General features: G+C 35.7%; 1 protein-coding gene across 22 annotated transcripts in view; it reads left to right on the top strand.

Moving 5' to 3' along the window:
- Positions 1-21705, top strand: part of RANBP17 (RAN binding protein 17) — a 368523-nt gene that overhangs the window by 99227 nt on the left and 247591 nt on the right. For 21 of the 22 annotated variants that reach the window (XR_015148584.1, XR_015148583.1, XR_015148579.1 and 18 more), the window contains one exon: positions 8948-9083. Coding sequence is in view for 14 of the 22 variants with exons in the window: in XM_086361112.1 (XP_086217238.1) it covers positions 8948-9083 (136 nt within the window). In the remaining 8 variants the exon portion in view is untranslated. Of the gene's footprint in view, positions 1-8947; positions 9084-11015; positions 12373-21705 lie in introns of those variants that run through there. The other variant, XM_086361118.1, reaches the window with a different exon arrangement.

The raw sequence follows: 21705 nt of genomic DNA, 5'->3' as shown, positions 1-21705 counted from the left end.
TGACTCTCATTTCTCCCTTTTCTTTTAGGAGAATTATGTTGTCAAGGGAAAGAGGTGTCATTTTCATTCCATAACTACTTCCTGCTGTGATTGGGCGTTGTCCCTAAATTGTCCTAACTCTCATATTGAGGGTGTCTGATCCAGGGGCCCCAAGTAATAGTTGGAGGAGGCTGTGGCACTCGTAGGAGCTTGAACAACCATTTATAACCTAAAAGCTTTCAGATGATTAGAAACAAATCCCCATTATATAGTTACAGATGTAAGGCAAGATAGTCATTAAACCAAGTTAAATCATAATCAAAATTAAAAGTTATGTTATGTCAATAGTTACAGCAGTCCATCTTAGGATCGTTAGATGTCATCAGATAAAGAAGAGACGTCACATATTGTTGGTGAAGGCATTCGCAGAATTGAAGAAAGTCCTTTCCTTGAAGTGGAGAAAGCCACCATGTTAAGCCTTCAATTGATGAGGAAGTTGAAAAGCTCAGAGCTGAGTCACATAGTTAATTCTAAGGCTTCAAGATCTATGATGATATCTCTGCACAAAAACTGTCTGTCATTGAGATAATCCCATTTTTGAGGGGCCAGTTCGAGCCCTCGTTTAAGTATGGGTTAAACTTTAAACCAGCTGTCTTGTATTTCTTGAATTAGCTTACACAGATGTCCCTTAATAATGTCATTAGTCTTTTCTCCCTCTTCTGAAGATTAGGGTCTCCAGGAACAGTGTAAGTGATATTCTATTCCTAGAGCTTTCAACACCCCTTGAATTACAGCAGCTTTAAAGACAGAGCCATTGTCACTCTGAACTTTAGAGTTTAAGATCCCACTTACATGATGCGAAGTCCATATAGTAAGATTTTGCCCATTAGTAAACTTAGGAGCTTTAGGCATTAGAGAAACAATAGTAGCAATTACTCTTAAGGCATGTGGCCTTAGCCTTTTTTTCAGTAAGGAACTAAACTCTAATCCTGTGGGCAAGCTCAAAGTTGGAGCCTGCAGAAGAGCAGCTTGAAGAGCCTTAAAAAGCCTTTTGAGTCTGTGGGGACCAAACCCGCTTGTTAGTTTGGGCCTGCTGATTCTCAGTTATAAGTTTATATAAAGGCCGGGCAAGTTCCCCATAACCCAGAATCCAAATGCGGCAATAGCCTGTTATGCCCAAGAATCCTCTCAATTGTTTTAAAGTCATAGGTAAAGGATGATTTAATATAGGTTTAACTCTAGAAAGAAAGTGAAAAGTGAAAGTGAAGTCACTCTGTCATGTCCGAGTCTTTGCGATCCTGTGGACTTTAGCCTACCAGGCTCCTCTGTCCATGGGATTCTCCAGGCAAGAATACTGGAGTGGGTTGCCATTTCCTTCTCCAGGGGCTCTTCCTGACCCTGGGATTGAACCCGGGTCTCCTGCATTGGAGGCAGGACACTTTAACCTCTGAGCAACCTTCAAATCAATGACTGAAAAATATTTGGCTCGTTCAGGGTTTTCAGACAATAAAGTATAAGGATAAGGCACTTATTATTCATACATCTTGAACAAGTCTCCATTTATCATTTGACTCTTTTTACACCCAAAATAGGAGTGTTCATGGACTATATAGGATTATTATAGGGAATTAATAGCCCTTGTTCCTTAAAATTTTCCATGATGGGTTTTAAAACTTCCTTAACCCAGGGCTTTAGTGGGTACTGCTTTTGATGTGGAAATAGGTGAGGGTCTTTGAGCTTGATAATGACAGGAACAGCATTTTGTGTTCTACCCACAGTTTTTACATCAGAGGGGAAAGATTGTGGGCAGGAGGAAAAGGGGGTGACAGATGATAAAACTGTTGGATGGCATCACTGACTCAATGGACATAGTTTTGAGCAAACCCCAATAGATAGTGAAGGATGGGGAAGCCTGGTGTGCTGCAGTCCATGGGGTTGCAAGGAACCGGACATGACTTAGTGACTGAACAACACATTGTAGTCATTCTTGGTTCTGTGCAAAGTGGCTAAAAATTTGAATTGCCCAGTGTACATTTTCACAGCTGAGGTTGAACAGATGGTATGTCTTCTTGTTTCAGCACTCATACCATAAACATGTCCTTTTTGCCTTCTGATTTAGTGCCATATTTTTCATGCCTTGTTCTTTCTGTCGGTGGTCTCACTGTTTAAGATGTCCCTCCATTATAGTGCTGAGGTGCTCTCTGGTGTCCCTAAGCACAAGAAGACTGTAATGTGCCTTACAGAGAAAGTACATTTGCTAGGCAGGCTTTCTTCAGGAGCAAATTTTAATGCTCTTGGCTGTGAGCTCAAAGTTAATGAATCAAAAATATATATTAAATAAGGTGTCTTTAAACAGAAACACATAAAACAGGTTATGTGTTGAGTAGCTGATGAAAATATTGTAACCAGAGTTCCTCAGGAACCTATTCCTTTATTTCCTATAGGAGCAGTGGGTTAGTATTTGCTAATTCAGTTTTCACAGCAATTTTATAGCACATAACTGCCATAAATAATGAGAGTCAATTATAAAAGGTGGTGCATTCCACACCTGGTTGCACACTTTTACAGATTTCCCCAGAGACCACATGGAACAGCTATGTTTCAAAACAGTCCGTCTTGGTGGTGGCAGGGCAATGGGGACTAAGGGCAAGCAGTTTCTCTCATCACTTACTTCTGTGGCCCACTCTTTAGTGGCTGAAATCTACTCCTGGAGTGGGTAACTTTTCTGTGCTTCTTAGGTTTGTTCCTTGGCCCCTTTGAGGAGATGCTGCGTGTGCCAGAGCTTCTGTTGGTTCTATTGGTTGGAGGTGGGGGCTGGCTGGAGCTATGGTAGGCCTTTCCTCTCCCCTGAGTGAGGACTTATAACTTCAGAAACTGTATGAATCTTTCCTGGGCTACAAGGCAAGTAGTTGAGTCCAGGGATGAGAAGAGGTGGTGGTGGGGATGGTGAGTGTTTAAGCCAAGCAGATTCAAGGTGGGGTATGTACCAGGACTTACATATTTTGTCTATAAAAAAGACATAAGTATGTGTTCTAACATACATAGATTTTGAATTAGATAAGAACTATGTTTTATGTAAAAATTTAACATATCAATTTCATATGAAGAAATTCCAAGTAACTAGAACTGTAATATTATTCGCCTTCTGTGTATTATTGTTAGGTGATAACCATTGTAACTCCTGGGAAAACACTACAAAATTAGAAGTTCAGAAGTTCTTGCCAAAAATTTATGTTATTTTATCAGGAAAAGGTTGATATTCATAAAAACTTTCAATATTATGATAACGACATTTAAGACATGTTTAAAATTTCAAAATATGCTACTTTGACTTAGCAAATAAGAATATTTGTGCTCATGCCACACAATTCTAATTAAATAAAGATAATTTAATAGTGATTTTAGTTTCACTCATGAACAGAATATAAACATTTTGAGAGATTTCCTAGGGATTTGTCTTCCCCTGTGTCCTCTTTACTTTGCTAGTGATTGCTTCCTTTAGGCACACTCCTCTCGGTTAGAGCACCCTCTGTTTCTCCATGCCGTTCTCATGTACTGGCCTCCCACTCATTCCTCATTATTCACTGAAGGCTTTTGCAACTAGCTGTGTTTTGCTCTCTGTCCCAAACCCTGCTGTGGTATAGATAAGTGTCACTTCTTTCCCATTCAGTCGTTTGCTTCCTCTTCTCTACTCAGAAACTTCTGGTGGCTTTTTCTGTCCCACATGAGAGAAATTCCAAAATCTTGGCCATGGCCCAGAGTGTACAGTGCTACTTCTCTGACCTTATTTCCTATACTTTGTCATTCAGCTCGACTACATACACTGGCTTCCTTGGTATTCTTTGAGTATTACTAATATATTTTCACTGTAGGGGCTTTGTGCTTCCCTTGTGCTTGGAATGCTTTCTCCCAGATTTTATATAGTACTCTGTCACTTCAGTCAGGTCTGTATCCAGATGTCTCTACCTCTTTGACCTCCCTTTCCGAAATAACATCCTTATCCTACTCTATTTTTTCCTCTCAGTACTTACTATCTCTTAATGTTTAGCTGTTTATTTCACTAGAATAGGGAAGGAATAAGCTTTATCTGCTTTGTTTGCCCCTGTATTTTTATCTCCTCTGTGTGGCAGAACCTAAACTCAGAGTTTTCTCTTAATCTCTTGAGCAGTATGAAAATATTACAGTCTTCTGTGGATAGGTACCGGTGTGTGTGTATGTGTGTGTGTGTGTGTGTGTGTGTGTGTGTGTGTGTGTGTGTGCTCAGTTGCTCAATCATGTCTGACTCTTTGTGACCCCATGAACTGTATTAACCTCCTAAGATACATTTTTTTTTTAACCTTAACTGAGCCCTCAGCATGGCTCAGTAATTCTGTGTTGTTTTAGTAATTCCTATCTTCTGATTACCAAACACTTATCGAACTGGTTCTCTTGCAAGTTTTATCACACATGTACCTCTAATTCAGTGACTAAAATTAAACTCATCTCTTCCATCCACTCCCAACCCTGACTTTCTTCATGTGTCTCATCACTGTCCACTCAGTTGCCAAGGCCTAAATCCTGGGACTTCTCCTTAACTTTTTCTTTTTTCTCTCACCAGCATCCATGTGGTCATCAAAGTCTATCAACTTTTACCTTCTACTTATCCTAGCTAGTTTCAATTATTTCTGTCACCCTGCTGTTTTAACGCCTGTCATCATTTACCTAGAGTCATGCTGTAATTTGAAATCGACACTCTGTTTCCTTTCTGGCTTTCAAAAACAAAGATCTGATTATATCTGTGCTTTGCTTAAACTCTGCAATGACTTTCATTGCTATTGGGATTAAAATTAATGTGGCTTGTCAGGCTCTTCATAATCAGGGTCCTACCTGTCTCATTAGGTCCTACCTGTCTCTTATCTCCTGCCACTAACTGCTTTATAGCCATACTGGACTTTTTTTCAGCTCTTCAATGAGTCATGCCTTTTTTTTTTCCCTGTCTAGATAACTACACACACTTGCCATTTTCTCTCAATGCTCTCTTTGTTCTGTTACATCCAAGAATGTCAGGAGTTCTTGCTAATTTCTTCATAGTGTTTATTATAGCACTTGTCATTCCTTATTCTAATTATTTGTTTTATTGTCTTTCCCAGCATAGATTATAGATTTCTGGAGGACTGGGAATATATATGTTTTGCTCAGTGTTATTTTCTGAACTCCTAACATATACCTACCATTATAGTAGGCCTTCAAGTGTTTATTGACTGAAAAACTACTTATGTAATTGGATATAAGGAGAATGTAAAAGAGATAAAAGAGTTAATTATCCAAAAATTCATTTCTTTATACTTGTAATGGTGTGCATATACTTGAATCAAAGTTATTTAATGTATTTTGTATTTGTATTCCCTTCATGCTCCAAAGATAATTTAAGATAAAGGTAAAAATAAATGTAGGCCACTAAATTTAAACTGCAAGTGAATATTCAATAACCTAACCTAACCTATATACAATACAAACTCTGGTGTTAAGCGTTTGTTAGAGGTGGCCACAAATCTTTGAAGAGTCCTATGGCAGAGACTACTAGTTGTCTTGTATCTCTTCTTTCCTTCTTCTGCAGTAATAGAATACCTGAAATGTTTTGCTGGGCATTGGCCACCTGAATAAAGACTAGATTTACTATAATTTCTTACATCTGGGTATGGTTAAGTGACTATATTCTGGGCAGTTGAATGTAAGTAAACGTGGTGTGTGTAACATATATGCACATGGGTTTATCTGAAGAATCTATCCTAAACCATGAAGTGACTGGGCGAGTGAAGGCAATTATAACAACAAGATGGAGGGAACCTGCGTCTGGATACACCATGGCTCACCAGCTAGTCCTAGAGCGTTGCCTTGGATTTTTGCTTGAGAGAGAAATCAACATCTGTATTGTTCAAGCAATTGTTATTTTGGATTTCAGTTACTTGCAGCTGAACTTCCTGTATTAATGCAACTATCAAAGCGTATTTGACAAAAGGGTCATGTACCCCCGCTGGGAACTTTTTCCTACTCTCCTGCTTGGGATAGCATTGCCTCTTAAGCAAATGCAAATCACCAGCTTAATATGAGTTGTAAAGGCACCCCAGCAAACTTGTCTTTTGGTTTCATGTCTTCTTCAGATTTTTGGAATGTATGCTATTTAAAGGAAATGAAAGTAAACAAGCAATTGCATAGAATCAGCAAAGAACTAAAGTAGGAAAAGGGAGGTCCTACTCATAAAGGATTTAAAAGCAGGATATGCATTACTTAAAATCACCTGAATCCAGAGATGAGGCTTGGTGTCTGTATTTATTTAACTAAAACTGCTTCAGCAGTCTATGCGTTGAACAATACGTAGACTTTAAAAGCTAGCTTTGTTCCTCCTTTCAAATCAAAGAATAAATACTTCTTTAGAAAAACAAACGTGGTTGATAATATGATTTTTAAATTTGATCTTTATTAAGCTTTCCTTCATAAATTTTAATAGCATTAAAGATATTTAGTGAGTGAAGTTACTTTTAAATAAGTAGCTTAATTTAGCTATTTAACTATAAAAATGGTTGCCAAAATATTATTTCATAACACTTTGGCAGTAAATATCAAGATTTATAAAGAAGTTCATTTGCTGTAAACAAGATATTTTCTTCCTAGAACTCTTTGCTAGTAGGATAAAGGACAGTAGTTGTATTTCAATGAAATATGTTTATATTCAAAATTGAGATTATTAAAACTTAACATAGCCTTAATTTTATACTGTGTTTTAGAAAATTAATAATATGAAAAAAATAATTGGGCAAGATGTTTAGTTAGACAGATCAGTGGAATTAAATAAAATATCCAGAAAGTAATACAAATTCACAAATGGACCTAATGTATATAATAAGGGGTAATTCAAAATGGTGGGCAAAAATAGACTATATGAGAAACAAATGAAGTGTTGAAGCAGCTGGGTAGTCATCTGCAAAAAATGTTGAGCCATATTTCACAAGAGATGTTCAAGATTAAGTTCCAGTGTATCATAGCAGTATATATAAAAAGATGAAATATAAAAGCACCTCAGATTTGGGTAAGATGTTGTTCTTATGCAAAATCCATAAGAGTTGTCTGAGCAGTAGGTTTTTCATTTATTAGCTGAAAGGAAACAAGGTGATTGATGGCTAGAGTTTTAGAAGTTTTCTGCATGTAATCTTTTAGTAATTAAAAATTATAATGAATTATTAATAAAAGACACCTTAGTGAAACCCTAAGGAATAAAAGGGATTGAAGGAGGACCACAGATGATGGACACAAGGAGGTCTCCTGTTATGCAGAACATTAGTTGTTATGAGATTAAAAAATAATAAATATTAGAGATACCATTTTTTCAGATTCCAGTAAGTTCTAAAGTTTAGTATCACTCTGAATTATCTATGTGTATAGACACTCTCCTTTACTGGTGACAGGAGTATAAGTTATTTCAATTTCATTGGAAGGCAACTTCATTGGAATAGCTATCAGAATTATAAATTCATATTCTTTAAGCCAATAATTTGACTTTTACTATAAGGTTTATATTATAACTGTAAATGTGTGGAATGATGTGTTAAAGGTTGTGAATTGCAGTGTTTTTGTAACAGCAAAATATCATAAGCAACTTTAGTGTCCATCAGTAGGGGAACGTTGAAAATAATATGGTTAATGGCAGCACACTCGAGTATTCTTGCCTGGAAAAATCCCATGGACAGAGGAGCCTGGTGGGCTACAATCTATGGGGTCATTAAAGAGTCAGACATGACTTAGTGACTGAGCACACATGGTCATATAGTGGAATGTTAAACAGCTGTAAAAAGAGAATAAGGAAGTTCTTTATATCTGACATGAAAAATCTATAAGGTAAATGAAGAAAGCTAGGTTTAACAGTATAACAGCATAGTGTGCTTCGTATGTGTGAAGCGTTGGGAGGAGAATCATGAGTCGTATTCGCCTGCACACACATTCACCAAGTCTCTGAACGACACGCGCTGTTGACAGTGCGTGTGTGTATGTCCTTGTGTGCATGCGTGGATGGACGTGGACGGGTTAGGGCTGGGTCCAGTTGCCTTTGTACAATGAGAAATAAAAGTAGGTACTATTTCCTCCAGAAGTTCTGTTTCTGTCTCTTAAAAATTTTATTATGGTATGCTGATTTTGTTAGCACCAGCCGTTTGGCAGCCGTTCTTTGGAAAATTTTAATGAAAATAGATAATAGAAGGATTTTTTTTTTTTTTCGGGGGAAGGGTGGGGGGAAATCCTAGGCTAAGCTTTTTATTCTAGTAAGTTTTTCTTTAGAAATTTTAACTTAGCCTTTAGCTCATTTATGATTTTTGATATAATTGCACACTTATATTAAAAATGTTTGATTTTGTTAAGATCATCTTGTAATTTATTTCAGGTAAAATTTTTATTACTCATTAAGAAAGCGATACAGCTTAATGGATGTGCCTCTTAATTTTTTTTTTTTTTTTGGTACTTTGAACCATGTGAGCTCAAAATATATGGTTTGATGAAAATGTGTTGTAATGAAAAAATACAAAATTACACATTCAATATCACTCTCGTTTACTAAAATGTTTTATAAATATATATTTTTATACATTTTTAAGTTGATATCTATGTTTATATGATATATAATGGTAGGTATTTACCATATAGATGTTATATATTTATATGTATATCACATGTATTTATATATAAAATTTAGTAAATTAATGACTGTTATGTCCATGTAGGTGTCTAGGCATGTATATGTATGTGTTAGGAAAAAAGGATAGAAGGAATTTGACCAGATTGTAGTATCTCTTAGTGTGGGATTTCAGATGATTTTTGAAATATTTTCTTTATAAGCATTTGTATTTTTTCACTTTTTATATTATATAAAATTGTTGATAAATGTTTTAATATTATTTCTCTAAGAACTTTTACTGAAGCCTTTTTTTTCCTTCATGAAAAGAGTTTTTCAGCTTATATCTTTAATGGATACCGGATTGCCTCAGTGTTCTAATGAGAAAATAGAACTTGCAATTCTGTGGTTCTTGGATCAGTTTCGTAAAACATATGTTGGTGATCAACTTCAAAGAACCTCAAAGGTAGGTTTTTACTAGAGATTAAAACTAGTATTATTGAAGAAAAGATGTTCACATATAACACCTTTAAGCTGAATGATATATTTGAGCAGTTTCTACATAAAAAATTAATTGATCAATTGAAGTCGATTAATTGTTAGTAAAGGCAATGTGAGATTGCTCGCCTTATGCTTAGATTTACCGTTGTCTTTGAAGATTGATTGGCAGTTAGTGAATATTTATTATGTAGTTAGTCATCAAATAGTTAAGGGTAAAACACTGTACTGAATTTTGCCTTACTGTGTTGTATTTCAAGGTTTAAAACATAAATTTACTCTTTTAGTAGTTCTGAGAGGTATTTGTTTTGATATTTATTTATGTGATTTCTAGCATATTTTCCACTCATTCCTCAGCATTTGTACATGATAAATGATGAGGACAAGAAGAGTAAGAAAACAAGCCTTTGAGAGGCCACAATTAACCCACCTTAGTGAAGGGAACACTTGTACTCTGCTAGTTGAAAGTTTTAGCTTGATATTTGGATAAATTGATCTTAAGGCAGTAAGGCGTTATTGAAGGCGTTTATGTGAACCTAACCAGATATTTAGTAGTACTGTGACACTTGAGTAAGATTCATGAGGTTTTTTTTTTTTTCTTCCCCACATCCTTCTCTGTAGCAAGTCCTAAGAATATTCTTACCTGTAACCTTTGTATTTGTAGTTTGTATTAGTAATGTAGAGGGATTAAGTTCTAGAAAAAGCTTTTTATATTGGACTGAGCTTTTTTGTTCTTGGAAAATTTAGCTAAACCTTCAGTTCATTTATGGTTTTCTCTTAATAGTGGTTGTATAATAGTTTGAAAAGTATTTGATTTTGTTAAGATCATCCTTTAGTTTATTTCAGGTAAAGTTTTCTTCGTTTTTCAAAAAAGTGATGTAGCTTGATACTTTCTTTGTCAAATATACTGTGATATTTTATTGCTGTTTCAGGATTTTGTTTTGTTCAGGATTAATATTAATAAAATTTTCTTAGAATTAAGCTAATACTGAATGAGACCACTAGGGAGAAAAAGGAGTAGCTAGATATAACTGTTTCAGGTTGACAATAAGACAAAGGAGAATCAGACAAAAATTACATGGTATGAAATTTATACACATGGAATTATGATAAATTGTCAGGTTTTAAATGTACCCAGAGAGTTTGTATTTTGCTTTTGCAGAAGTGAATACACTGGAAATATTACTTATCCAATATCTATTTGGTCTGGGTTTTAAATCAAAACAGTGTAATATAGAGTGGAAAAGCCTTCTAATAATTGTGGGGCTTCCCTGGTGGCTCAGACGGTAAAGCGTCTGCCTGCAATGCAGGAGACCTGGGTTCGATCCCTGGGTCAGGGAAGATCCCCTGGAGAAGGAAATGGCAACCCACTCCAGTACTCTTGTCTGGAAAATTCCATGGATGAAGGAGCCTGGTAGGCTACAGTCCATGGGATGGCAAAGAGTCAGACACGACTGAGCAACTTCACTGGTTCACTGGATTCTGTAGGGCATACACAGATTTCATGTGACTGTAGCTTTATGGGTTAAAGGCATACAGGAATTCTCAGGACCTCCAGACCAAGGTCCTGTGACCAAGGTCAGTGTCAAAACAAATAATCTGAAAGTTTCCTGGATTCCTGTACCTCCCTGGGCTGTTAACTTTGTGGCCACTGCTGTACAGTCAGGAAGTCCAGGGCAGAGAGGAGAGACTCTCTGTAGTCCTGGATGTCTTGTGAACCAGCCAGTGTTTAGGTGGGCACAGTCTTAATTGTTCCGCAGTGTTTGCTGCTACTGTGGCAGGATTGACCTTAGCAAGACATGAAAAGTGGGAGATGGTTGTGTTGATATACAGTTGATTGATTTTCCCAAAGAAATGGGAGATCTAGATTTTTATGTAGAACCATTTTCTCTCTTAACAGCTTTACTGGTTTATAATTGGAATAAACTGCACTTATTTAAACTGTGGGGCATCCTAGGTAATTCAGTAGTAAAGAATCTGCCTGCCAAGCAGGGGACACTGGTTCAGTCCCTGAGTCAGGTAGATCCCTTGGAGAAGAAAATGGCAACCCACCTCAGTGCTCCTTCCTGGAGAATCATGGACAGAGGAGCCTGCTGGGCTACAGTCCATGGGGTCGCGTAAGAGTCAGGCACAACTTAGCGACTGAATAACTGTCTTCTAAAATGCTCTCTACCTGCTTTTCTATTTTGAGGAAAACTGACTTTGAACTCAATAAGTTTCTACTTTGCTCTTACTTCCTATGTTTGTTCTGTTTCCTAATCTTACTGGTTTTATTTTCTAAATATCTCTCAGCTCCACTCCTTTCTCAAGCCCCTTATTTTTTATCCTTGTTATTACTGCTTGTCATTTCTCACTAGATTTCAGAAGTCTTTTGGTTTTACTCTGTGTTTCCTTTTTGCCTCCTTCCAGTCCATTTTCTATACTGCCACCAGAGTAATCTTTTCTTTGGTAGAAAGACAGAGAGAATAGTGTAATGAGTCTTCCAGTTTTGTCAAATATGAATGCTTTGTCACATTTGCTTCAGATCTATATATTTCAAAATTAAACATTAAAAACATATTGGTCTGATTCTGTTCTTCTTACTTCTTGCTCAGAAATAACCACTACCCTAAACTTAGTGTTACTTTCATGCATGATTTTGTTCCCATATTTCTATATATTTGTTAATAAAACATAGTATTATTAACTTTATGGAAAATTGTTAGGTAATAACTTGCCTTTTTTGATCAACATTGTTTTTGAAATTTATCTATGATGATATATACAGTTTTAATTATTTTAATTAATAATTAAGTATAGTACTGTGATATATTACTGTAATAATTAAATATAGTACTGTAATATATTACTATGCCATTATATATTCATTTTTTCTGTTATTATATGTTGGGTGTTTCCAGTTTTAATGTTTACCAAAAAACTGCAGTATGTACTCTTAATACCTGTTTCCTCATGCATATGTGTAAGTTTCTCAAAGGTAAAAATACTAGGGGTGGAATTGCTAGGTTGTGGAATGCTCATTATCTTCAGCTTTACAAGATAATGTCAAGTCGTCCTCCTAAGTGTCGTAACAGTTTATTCTTCCTCCCCCAGCAGAGTAGGTATATGTTGCTCTATATTGTCATAATACTTGCTCTTGTCAGTCTTTAAATTTTGCCAGTCATTACAAAATATATTTCTTCATGTGCCATTTCTCTGCTTAAAATGAATGATTTTCCATTATTTACAAAATAAATTTCTTCTATGGTCAAACTTCACTTACCTTTGCAACTTTTTTTTTTGATAATACATTCTCTTCTATGCATGGTGTATGTGTGCTGCTGAATATTTTCCACCCGTATATTTTAATTATCCAAAGAATATTAATAACTGAATGCAGAGTTCCAGAGAATAGCAAGGAGAGATAAGGCCTTTTTAAATGAACAATGCAAAGAAGTAGAGGAAAATAATAAAATGGGAAAGAAAAAAGATCTCTTCAAGAAAACTGGAGATATCAAGGGAACATTTCATGCAAGGATGGACACAATAAGGGACAGAAATGGTAAAGACCTAACAGAAACAGAAGAAATTAAGAAGATATGGCAAGAATACACAGAACTATAGAAACGAGGTCTTAATGACTGGTGTAGTCACTCAACTAGAGCAGACATTTCTAGAGTGTGAAGTCAAGAGGACCTTAGGAGGCATTACTGCAAACAAAGCTAGTTGAGGTGATGGAATTCCATTTGAGCTATTTATTTAAAGTCCTAAAAGGTGATGCTGTTAAAGAGCCGTACTCGATAAGTCAGCAAATTTGGAAAACTCATCAGTGGCCACAGGGCTGGAAAAGGTCAGTTTTCATTCCAATGCCAAAGAAGAACAGTGCCAAAGAATGTTCAAACTACCATACATTTGTGCTCATTTCGCATGCTAGGAAGATTATGCTCAAAATCTTTCAAGCTAGGTTTCAGCAGTACATGAACTGAGAACTTCACACGTACAAACTGGTTTTAGAATAGATAGAGGAACCAAAGATCAAATTGCCAAAATCCATCGGATCATAGAAGAAGTGAAGTGAAGTGAAGTGAAGTCGCTCAGTCATGTCCACCTCTTTGCGACCCCATGGACTGTAGCCTACCAGGCTTTTCTGTCCATGGGATTCTCCAGGCAAGAGTGGTTGCAAGGCAATTCAAAAAAACACCCACTTCTGCTTCATTGACTACGTTAAAGCCTTTGACTGTGTGGATCACAACAAACTGTGGAAAATCCTTAAAAGAGATGGGAATGCCAGACCTCCTTACCTGCCTCCTGAGAAATCTGTATGCAATCAAGATTCATCAGTTAAAACCAGATGTGGAACAGCGGACTGTTTCCAAATTGGGAAAAGAAGTGACAAGGCTATATACTGTCACTCTACTTATTTAACTTATATGCACAGTACATTATGCGAAATGCTGGGCTGGATGAAGCACAAGCTGGAATCAAGATTGCCAGGAGAAATACCAACATCCTCAGATGTGCAGATGATACCACTCCAATGGCAGATAGTGAAGAGTAACTAGAGAGCCTCTTGATAAGGGTGAATGAGAGAATGAAAAAACTGGCTTAAAACTCAACATTCAGAAAACTATGATCATGGCATCTGGTCCCATCACTTCCTGGCAAATAGAGGGGAGAAGAAGTGGAAGCAGTGACAGATTTTATTTTCTTGGGCTCCAGAATCACTGTGGATAGTGATTGTATCCATGAAAGTAAGAGACGCTCCTTGGAAGAAAAGCCATGACAAACCTAGACAGCGTTTTAAAAAGCAAAGACATCACTTTGCTGACAAGGGTCCATATAGTCAAAGCTATTGTTTTTCAGGCAGTCTTGTATGGATTGAGAGTTGGACCATAAAGAAGGCTAAGTGCCAAAGAATTGATGCTTTCAAACTGTGGTGCTGGAGAAGACTCTTGAGAGCCCCGTAGACAACAAGGAGATCAAAGCCATCAATCCTAAAGGAAATGAAGCTTGAATATCCATTGGAGGGACTGATGGTGAGGCTGAAGCTCCAATACTTTGGCCACGTGATGCAAAGAGCCGACTCATTGGAAAAGCCCTGATGCTGGGAAAGATTGAGGGCAGGAAGAGAAGGGGACGACAGAGGATGAGACGGTTGTATGGTATCACTGATTCAATACATATGAGTTTAAGCAAACTCCATGAGATAGTGAAGGCAGGGAAGGCTGGCATGCTGTAGTTCATGAGGTTGCAGAGAGTCAGACATGACTTAGTGACTGAACAACAGTTTATTCAAGCCATCCCTATCCAAAACATCAGTTTTACTTTTGTTGGTTACAAAATTGCACCAAAAGTTGAATTCAGAATGTTAGTTAAAATGTGGTCATTTAATCTTGGAATGTATTTTCCTTTAAAAATAGATCTACAAAGAATTATTATTTAACCAATGACACTGATAAGCTCTATTTTTGATAGAAAAGTCCTGAATTCTGGCCTCCTAAACTAAGACACCAGAAATTGAGGAGGGAGCAAGTTCCCTTTCCCTCTTTGGATTTAAATTTTCAAATTGGCAAGTTAGTCTTAAGAGTTTTTCTCTCCCTTTTGTTACTCCCAGTTTTGACATCCTATACAGTCAGTCACCACCAGAGGGATATTCTTCTCTAAAATGATCTGTACCTCTCTTTTCTCCGTCACCACACTACATGCAGCAACACACATGCACACAGGAACACACAAGCACACACCTCACAAATTTGCTTTTTCCCCAGATATTTGGCATCTGCTAGGTGTCAAGAGGGAAGAATCTCAATTAATTGTATGGGTGAATTATCCTTGAAAGGATTTGCCATTTCTAAAGAAGATATTTATTAGTGCTGAAGAATTTCTAGTAGTATAACAAAGTGAAGTAAGTGAAAAATCAGGCTGTTTGAGGTAGTTACTTAGACTGAGGCATTAAATGGTCTGGAATACACTTTCTTGTTATCTCTACCTCCATCTCCCTTTTTTGGCTTCATCCTCCTGAATTAGCGGTTTACTAAAATTCAAATTGCTTTTCAGGAAGGTTCTTAGGGCATTGTTATGAAGCTAAAGGGAATGAGGGCAGCATAGTAATTTATAAATAGGTGACCATACTTCGGGTTTGCCTAGGATTGTCCCAGTTCACACTTGTGTGCGTGCTAAGTTGCTTTAGTTGTGTCTGACTCTTTGCAACCCTATGGAGTGTGGCCTGCCAGGCTCCTCTGTCCGTGGAATTCTCCAGGCAAGAATACTGGAGTGCGTTGCCATGCCTTTCTCAAGGGGATCTTCCCGACCCAGGGATCGAACCCCTCTCTTATGTCTCACTGCATTGGCAAGCAGATTCTTTACCACTGTCGCCATCTGAGAAATGCTCACACTTGTTGCACTCGCATAACTGATAGTGTCCCTGTTTGGATAAGTTATGTGATCACTTTCATTTATAAGTCATATGTTCATAGATAAGATATTGTACTAATTCATAAGTGGGAAATAACTTCATTAAGGCCAGGCAAGTGATCCTCTTCTTTTGATCCTCTCACTCTCCATACCTGAGTAAAAGCCTTTTTTATAATCATTGTGATATATAAGCACATTGCCTCCTTGTAATTCTATGGAATAATTTGGAATTTGCACTAAGACAGTAAGTACCTATTGATGTATTTTCAAGTTATCTAAAATAGAAATAAGAACATTTCAACTTTCAGGTATTATCTTTCTTTTTGGATTTTGAAATTATTTTTTGTAATTGCTCTACCTGTTATCAAGCTTTTTTCCTGTTGAGTACCACATGAAGCAGCAGATGGCATTCTCTCTCTACAATTGTTAGATCCTTCTGTGTAGAATGTTACTAACAGCTAAGGGTAAATTGAGTAGGAAAGCACTTGAATAATGAAACAGAAAAACATATCGTAATAGTAAGTTAAGTTGACTGCTGTAAGTGTAATCCAGTGTTGAAATAATGTACTTGCTGCTTTTCCAGGTAACTTGGATATATTTTTCAGTTTTTTGTAAAAGTGTTTGTGTTTATATTTAACAACACAATTTTAAGGAAAGGTATTTAAGAAATCACAGAAAACTGTTTTGTATATAGGATTTTCACTTTGGTGAAAAATAAGAAGCAGCTTTAAAACATTTAGATAGTAGGCATTTAACATTAAAAAGTATTCTCTAGTGTATCAGATATATCATCATGCTGGTTATAGGGGAGAGAAAGTACCTTCAAAAGTTAAGATTGTCTTTTGAAGTTTGAATGTTAGAGAATAATGATCACTGACTTAAGGGACTCTTTTTTTCTGTTAAGTGTTTTAAAAGACTTTAAAAAAAGTTTTTGAACTTTAATTTTGAGCTACTTTCACGTTTCCTGTATAAACATATCATAATTTGTCCTTGTGATAGAGTGTTATTAGAGCTAGCTACACTTTCCTTCTTGGATAATGGTTAGTACTTACAGTCATAGTTAGTGCTTATACCACTGGACTGTTTTACTACTCATGGGTTTGTTCTTTCAATTGTCATATACGTCTAATACGTGCATATCAATTCAGATGGACACTTTAAAAAAATATGGTTTCTCTACATCCATTTCTACTTAATTCAACTTACATGATAATATTTTTTAACTATTGAAAAACACGTCCTGTGTCTCTGCTTAACAGAAAGTTGAGCAAAGTAGCCTAAGGCCTACTTAATTTTTTTAAATGTTTTTGCTTTGTAAATGGGTTTGCCAAGCTATACTTGGCACTCTACTCCCTAAGTGCATTTAAGTGTTGATTCAAGAGCGTTAAGTACCAGTCAAGGAAGTTTGCAGCACAAAAATCTGAAGTTAAAATCTTAGCAGCTGTTAATAATTGAAATTATGATGTAATTTGGAGAAGTATAGGATTTAAGTTGGAAAAATAATGGGCTTGGTTTATTATTTTTAAACTGACTCCTGTGTGTTATTTTAAGGCTTCCCGCGTGGTGCTAGTGGTAAAGAACCCACTGCCAGTGCAGGAGGTTTAAGAGACGCGGGTTCAGCCCCTGGGTCAGGAAGATCCCCTGGAGGAGGAAATGGCAACCCACTCCAGTATTCTTGCCTGGAGAATCCATGGACAGAGGTGCCTGGCGGGCTACAGTCCATAGGGTTGCAAAGGGTCAGACATGACTGAAGCAACTTAGCACGCCATGTATTATTTATCATACCTGATCAAATATACCATTATTTGACATATGTAATCATGTAATTCTTTATACATACATTCCATAAATCCTTATTGTCTTCTATGTGCTGTATATTATGCAACATCCTGTAATACAAAGACAATGATTATTTGTAAAAACTTATTAAAAGTATGTAGTTATACACAGAGTATCTTAAATCTTTATTTTTTCCATTTATTTTAAATGGTTATAAATTCTGAAGCATTTATAGAATTTAACATTTGTGGACAAAATGCACAAAGTTAGATTCCATGTGCATTTGGATTATGAATTAGATTATTTTGGCTTGTTCACCTCATTAATTTTTACAGGTAAGGCAAAAGATAATACTTTCTTTTGGTGTTGATTTTTCTGCCTCAGATACATTTATCCTCTCATCTTTTGATGTTTGAAATTCTTCTAGTGATTCTAAGAAATTGTTGTGATAAAAATAACATGAAATATGTGGATGTGATTAAGATGTATCTTTGAAGAGTTTTCAGCACTAAAGAACACTCGGTTTAAAAATGTTTTAGTTTTTAAATTTTACAACTCAAAAATTTCTCTTCTCCCCACATCGGTCTGTAGTTTTTCTAAGTAGGCGTTAGGTCTTGTGGAAATCATACATGAGATGATCTTTTCCTACAAATCAAAAGGTGAGGTGTGCCAGTCTACTGCATTTATATTAGAAATGTATTGACCTGGGATAATATTGCTAAAATTGGTTATGTTCTTTATTATTTAGTGTCAAAGTAGTTATCAATGGGAATCTCCTCTTCATTCCAGAAAGTATCTTCTTTTCTTCTGTTGATAATTGCTTCAGGTAGCTTGCTTAAATGGAGAAGGCAATGGCAACCCACTCCAGTACTCTTGCCTGGAGAATCCCAGGGACGGGGGAGCCTGGTGGGCTGCTGTCTATGAGATCGCACAGAGTCGGACACGACTGAAGTGACTTAGCAGCAGCAGCAGCAGCTTGCTTAAAGGGAATCCGAATGAGAGGGGATCCATCCTACTCCTGATGCATAAATTCTGAAGCTGTGTAATATTTGTAAATCATCCATCCCACATCTTTGTTTCTTTTACCTTCAAGGAATGCTTGAAAGTGAAAGTGAAGTCGCTCAGTCGTGTCTGACTCTTTGTGACCCGTGGACTGTAGCCCACCAAGCTCCTCCGTCCATGGGATTCTCCAGGCAAGAATACTGGAGTGGGTTGCCATTTCCTTCTCCAGGGGATCTTCCCGACCCAGGGATCGAACCTAGGTCTCCCACATTGCAGGCAGACGCTTTAACCTCTGTACCACCAGGGAAGCCCTTAAATACAAGAATATAGTCTCTCAGAAAACCTCCTCTAGAGACACAGAACTTCAGATCCAAGGAATGCTTAGCACGTTTTATATGATGACTTGATAACTGAAACGATAAAAAAAAGTCATCTTAGCTACAAGTTTGTAAATAAATATGGTTTAAAATATTTCCAAAAGAGTCTTAGGCTTTAAGATGGTGATTCTATATTGTCAGATGTTTTCTACAAATTTAAATGAGGAATACTGTGAATTATTTTTGATCATTTATTTAATAATTTTTTTAAAGTTCTTTATAGTAACTACTTAGTCATTTATTTAATGACATGTTATGCTTTTTTGGTAGCATAAATCTGAGAAAGTATTTTGAAGACATGTTAGTATTTGAAGAATACATATTTTTAGCCTGAGAATGAGCCTAATATTAAGTGGTTAAGCCTTTTAATAATATATTCACATGTGGTTTGTATTTTTCTTCCTCAAATATATTGTTTCTGCTAATTTATGTTCTTATATGATAAACAGGATGGGAAATTTACAAGGAAGGCATATTAAAAAACATACATGAATGATAAGCCAGAATTTCAGGCTGTTTATTAATTTATACATGTATAGTGTGATTAAAATAATGTAAAACAATAAAAAATAAATATTAGAAAAGATAGAAGAAATATAATAAAAATGGCTGTCTATTAATATTTAAATAACAGGAAAAAATTTTTTTTAATAGTTTCAGATTTTTCCTACTGGTTGTATTATATATATTTGGGAAATCTTGTAAAGTTCAGTTGAACATGCTTAAATATGCTTGTCTATGTCTGAATGACACTGTCTTTTTTCAAATGATAGTTTTAGGCAGCAACTTAATGCAGAGCATTATAGGCAGTTTATAGGATGAATTTATTTAAATGTCTTGTCAAAAATTATTCTCTCTATATATTCTAAGTCATATAAATTTAGTTTCTACTATATATAGATGGATGGAGTGTGCATTTACTGGATTCCTACTAATTTTAGAGAATATGTGTGCTTATATTCCTGCTTAATTCTGTCAAACTAGCTACCTCCAAGTTATGTAATGTTAAGCCTTTTACTACTGTGTGGCAGTAAAACAGATAAATAGAAACATCAGAAGCATGGATTATAAAAGTTAATGTTTATATTTCATCTGGTACATTTATTTTTTCTTTCTGTGGAAAGGCCAAAAAAAATTTTTTTAGCTTAAAGGATAAATGAGCATTCTGAATAAGGCTCCTTTACTGTCCTCATGATTAATGATCACTGAACACTTTTGAAAGATTAGCATTTTTCAGAGCTGCTAAAAAAATATACTGTTTTATTTAATTACAAGAAAGTAAAGGCTCTTCACACTGACAGGTGGTGGAAATTAGCAGGCAGTTTTGAAATTGTGCTGTGCACAAGAAATTAGATCTCATTTTAATTCTGCTTTTCTCAACTAGCAAATGAGGTTAATGCCATACATATTCAGCTGATATGGATGAAGAAATTGATATAAAGTAGATCAACATAGCTACAGGGCTAGATTAATTTATAGGTAAAGAGGCAGTGATAAATGAAAGTAATGTAGTAGTGGTCACTAAACTCCTCTGCCATGAGGGATTCAATAGCGTTAGTTGCTCATTAAAGGCATTGTCGGGGTGCATCAAATAGAAATTTGAAAAGGAATAGCCAACTAACCCCTAATTATCAAAATACAGAAAATACTAATTATACCTTAATTAGCTTTTCTTTTAATGTACTGAAATTTGTTACTTTTTGTGTGGCACAAATGGATAGTTATATCAACAATAAATAGGTTGTTTTAATAACTTTCTTTTACCGCTGGGAAAACTACACTCCAATTTTTAATATGCAATAATGCTTCTCTCTAGCCTGTAGGAGATGAAAATTATTAAGTAGCTTTATTTTTTTGAAGATTTTACAGCAGCTTTGGGAAGAATTATTTCACTATGCATCAATTACTTTTAATTGAACTGAATATTTTTCACATTGTACCAAATGCCTCTCATTTCAGTTTAGCAGTTAGAGTTTAAGAAAGCATCATAATGAGAACTATATACGTCCTCTGTCACATGTTGTAATAAGATAAAGATGATTATTTATTTTGAATTTTTAAAAAGCAACTCAATTCGAAATTATAAGGTAGTCAGTCACCTTATTTATTTCTGGTAGTCAGTGTTAGAGAAATAGAGCTAAATGTATTTTAGAAACTTGACTTACGATTTGTTTTCTTACCCAAAATAAGGTAGCTATCAAACAATCCAGTCGAGAATGGATTTTTCTATTTAGAATAAAGATGCAGTGTTGTAGTGGGAAGCAGCTTAGAATTTTAGTCAAATAGACCTTGAGCCTGATCTGTGCCCCTCCTACTACCTTGAAAAACACATTAACTTTTCTACCTATCAGTTTCCTCACCTAATCATGAGGATGAAGTAAGATACGTGAGAAGAATTTGGATAGAATTTAATACAGTGCAGATACTTGAAAGAAAAAATGTCTATTGTAATATATAAGAAGATAGGACTAAATTTTTAAAGAGCTATCTCTATAAATCTATGTAATGGGAAAATTCTCCTTGAAAGAATGAAATGTAATCAAGTCTTTAGAATATATAATTTCTGATCTTTTTTTGGAATTCGACTGATTTATCACAGATTGATTTTGTGTGTGTGGAGGATTTGGAAATAGTTTGGCTTTGGGGCACATTGTTACAGTCATTATAATATTGGCAGATAATCTAAGTTCATGGTTTTTTCTAATGCTGGGCAGAACTGGGAACTAAAACCAAGCGGTCTGATTCTGAAACCCTCTAGAAGAAGACAAAAGTGTGACTTGTGGCCTAAATCAAATCTATAATTTGTTCAAAAATCTCTATTTTCTATCTTCTTGCTTTTGTTCTTGTGTTGGATTTGTGTTTCCTCCTCCCTCTTTTGCTTTTCCTCTTTTTGGGTCATAGTCATTCAGTACACTGACCATTAAGTAGGTCTGTGATGCTAAACTCCAATTTTGTTTTCATTGTAAGTGAAATGAAAAAATAATATTCATTGGTCTTTTGGGTAACGAATTATATCAATATGTTATGCCAATATCAATT

Source organism: Bos grunniens, chromosome 20 (assembly GCF_055505025.1).
Source record: "Bos grunniens cultivar Pamir isolate PY7600 chromosome 20, Bosgru_T2T1.0, whole genome shotgun sequence".
Taxonomy (NCBI): Eukaryota; Metazoa; Chordata; class Mammalia; order Artiodactyla; family Bovidae; genus Bos; species Bos grunniens.
This window is presented reverse-complemented; position numbering and strand designations above follow the sequence as displayed.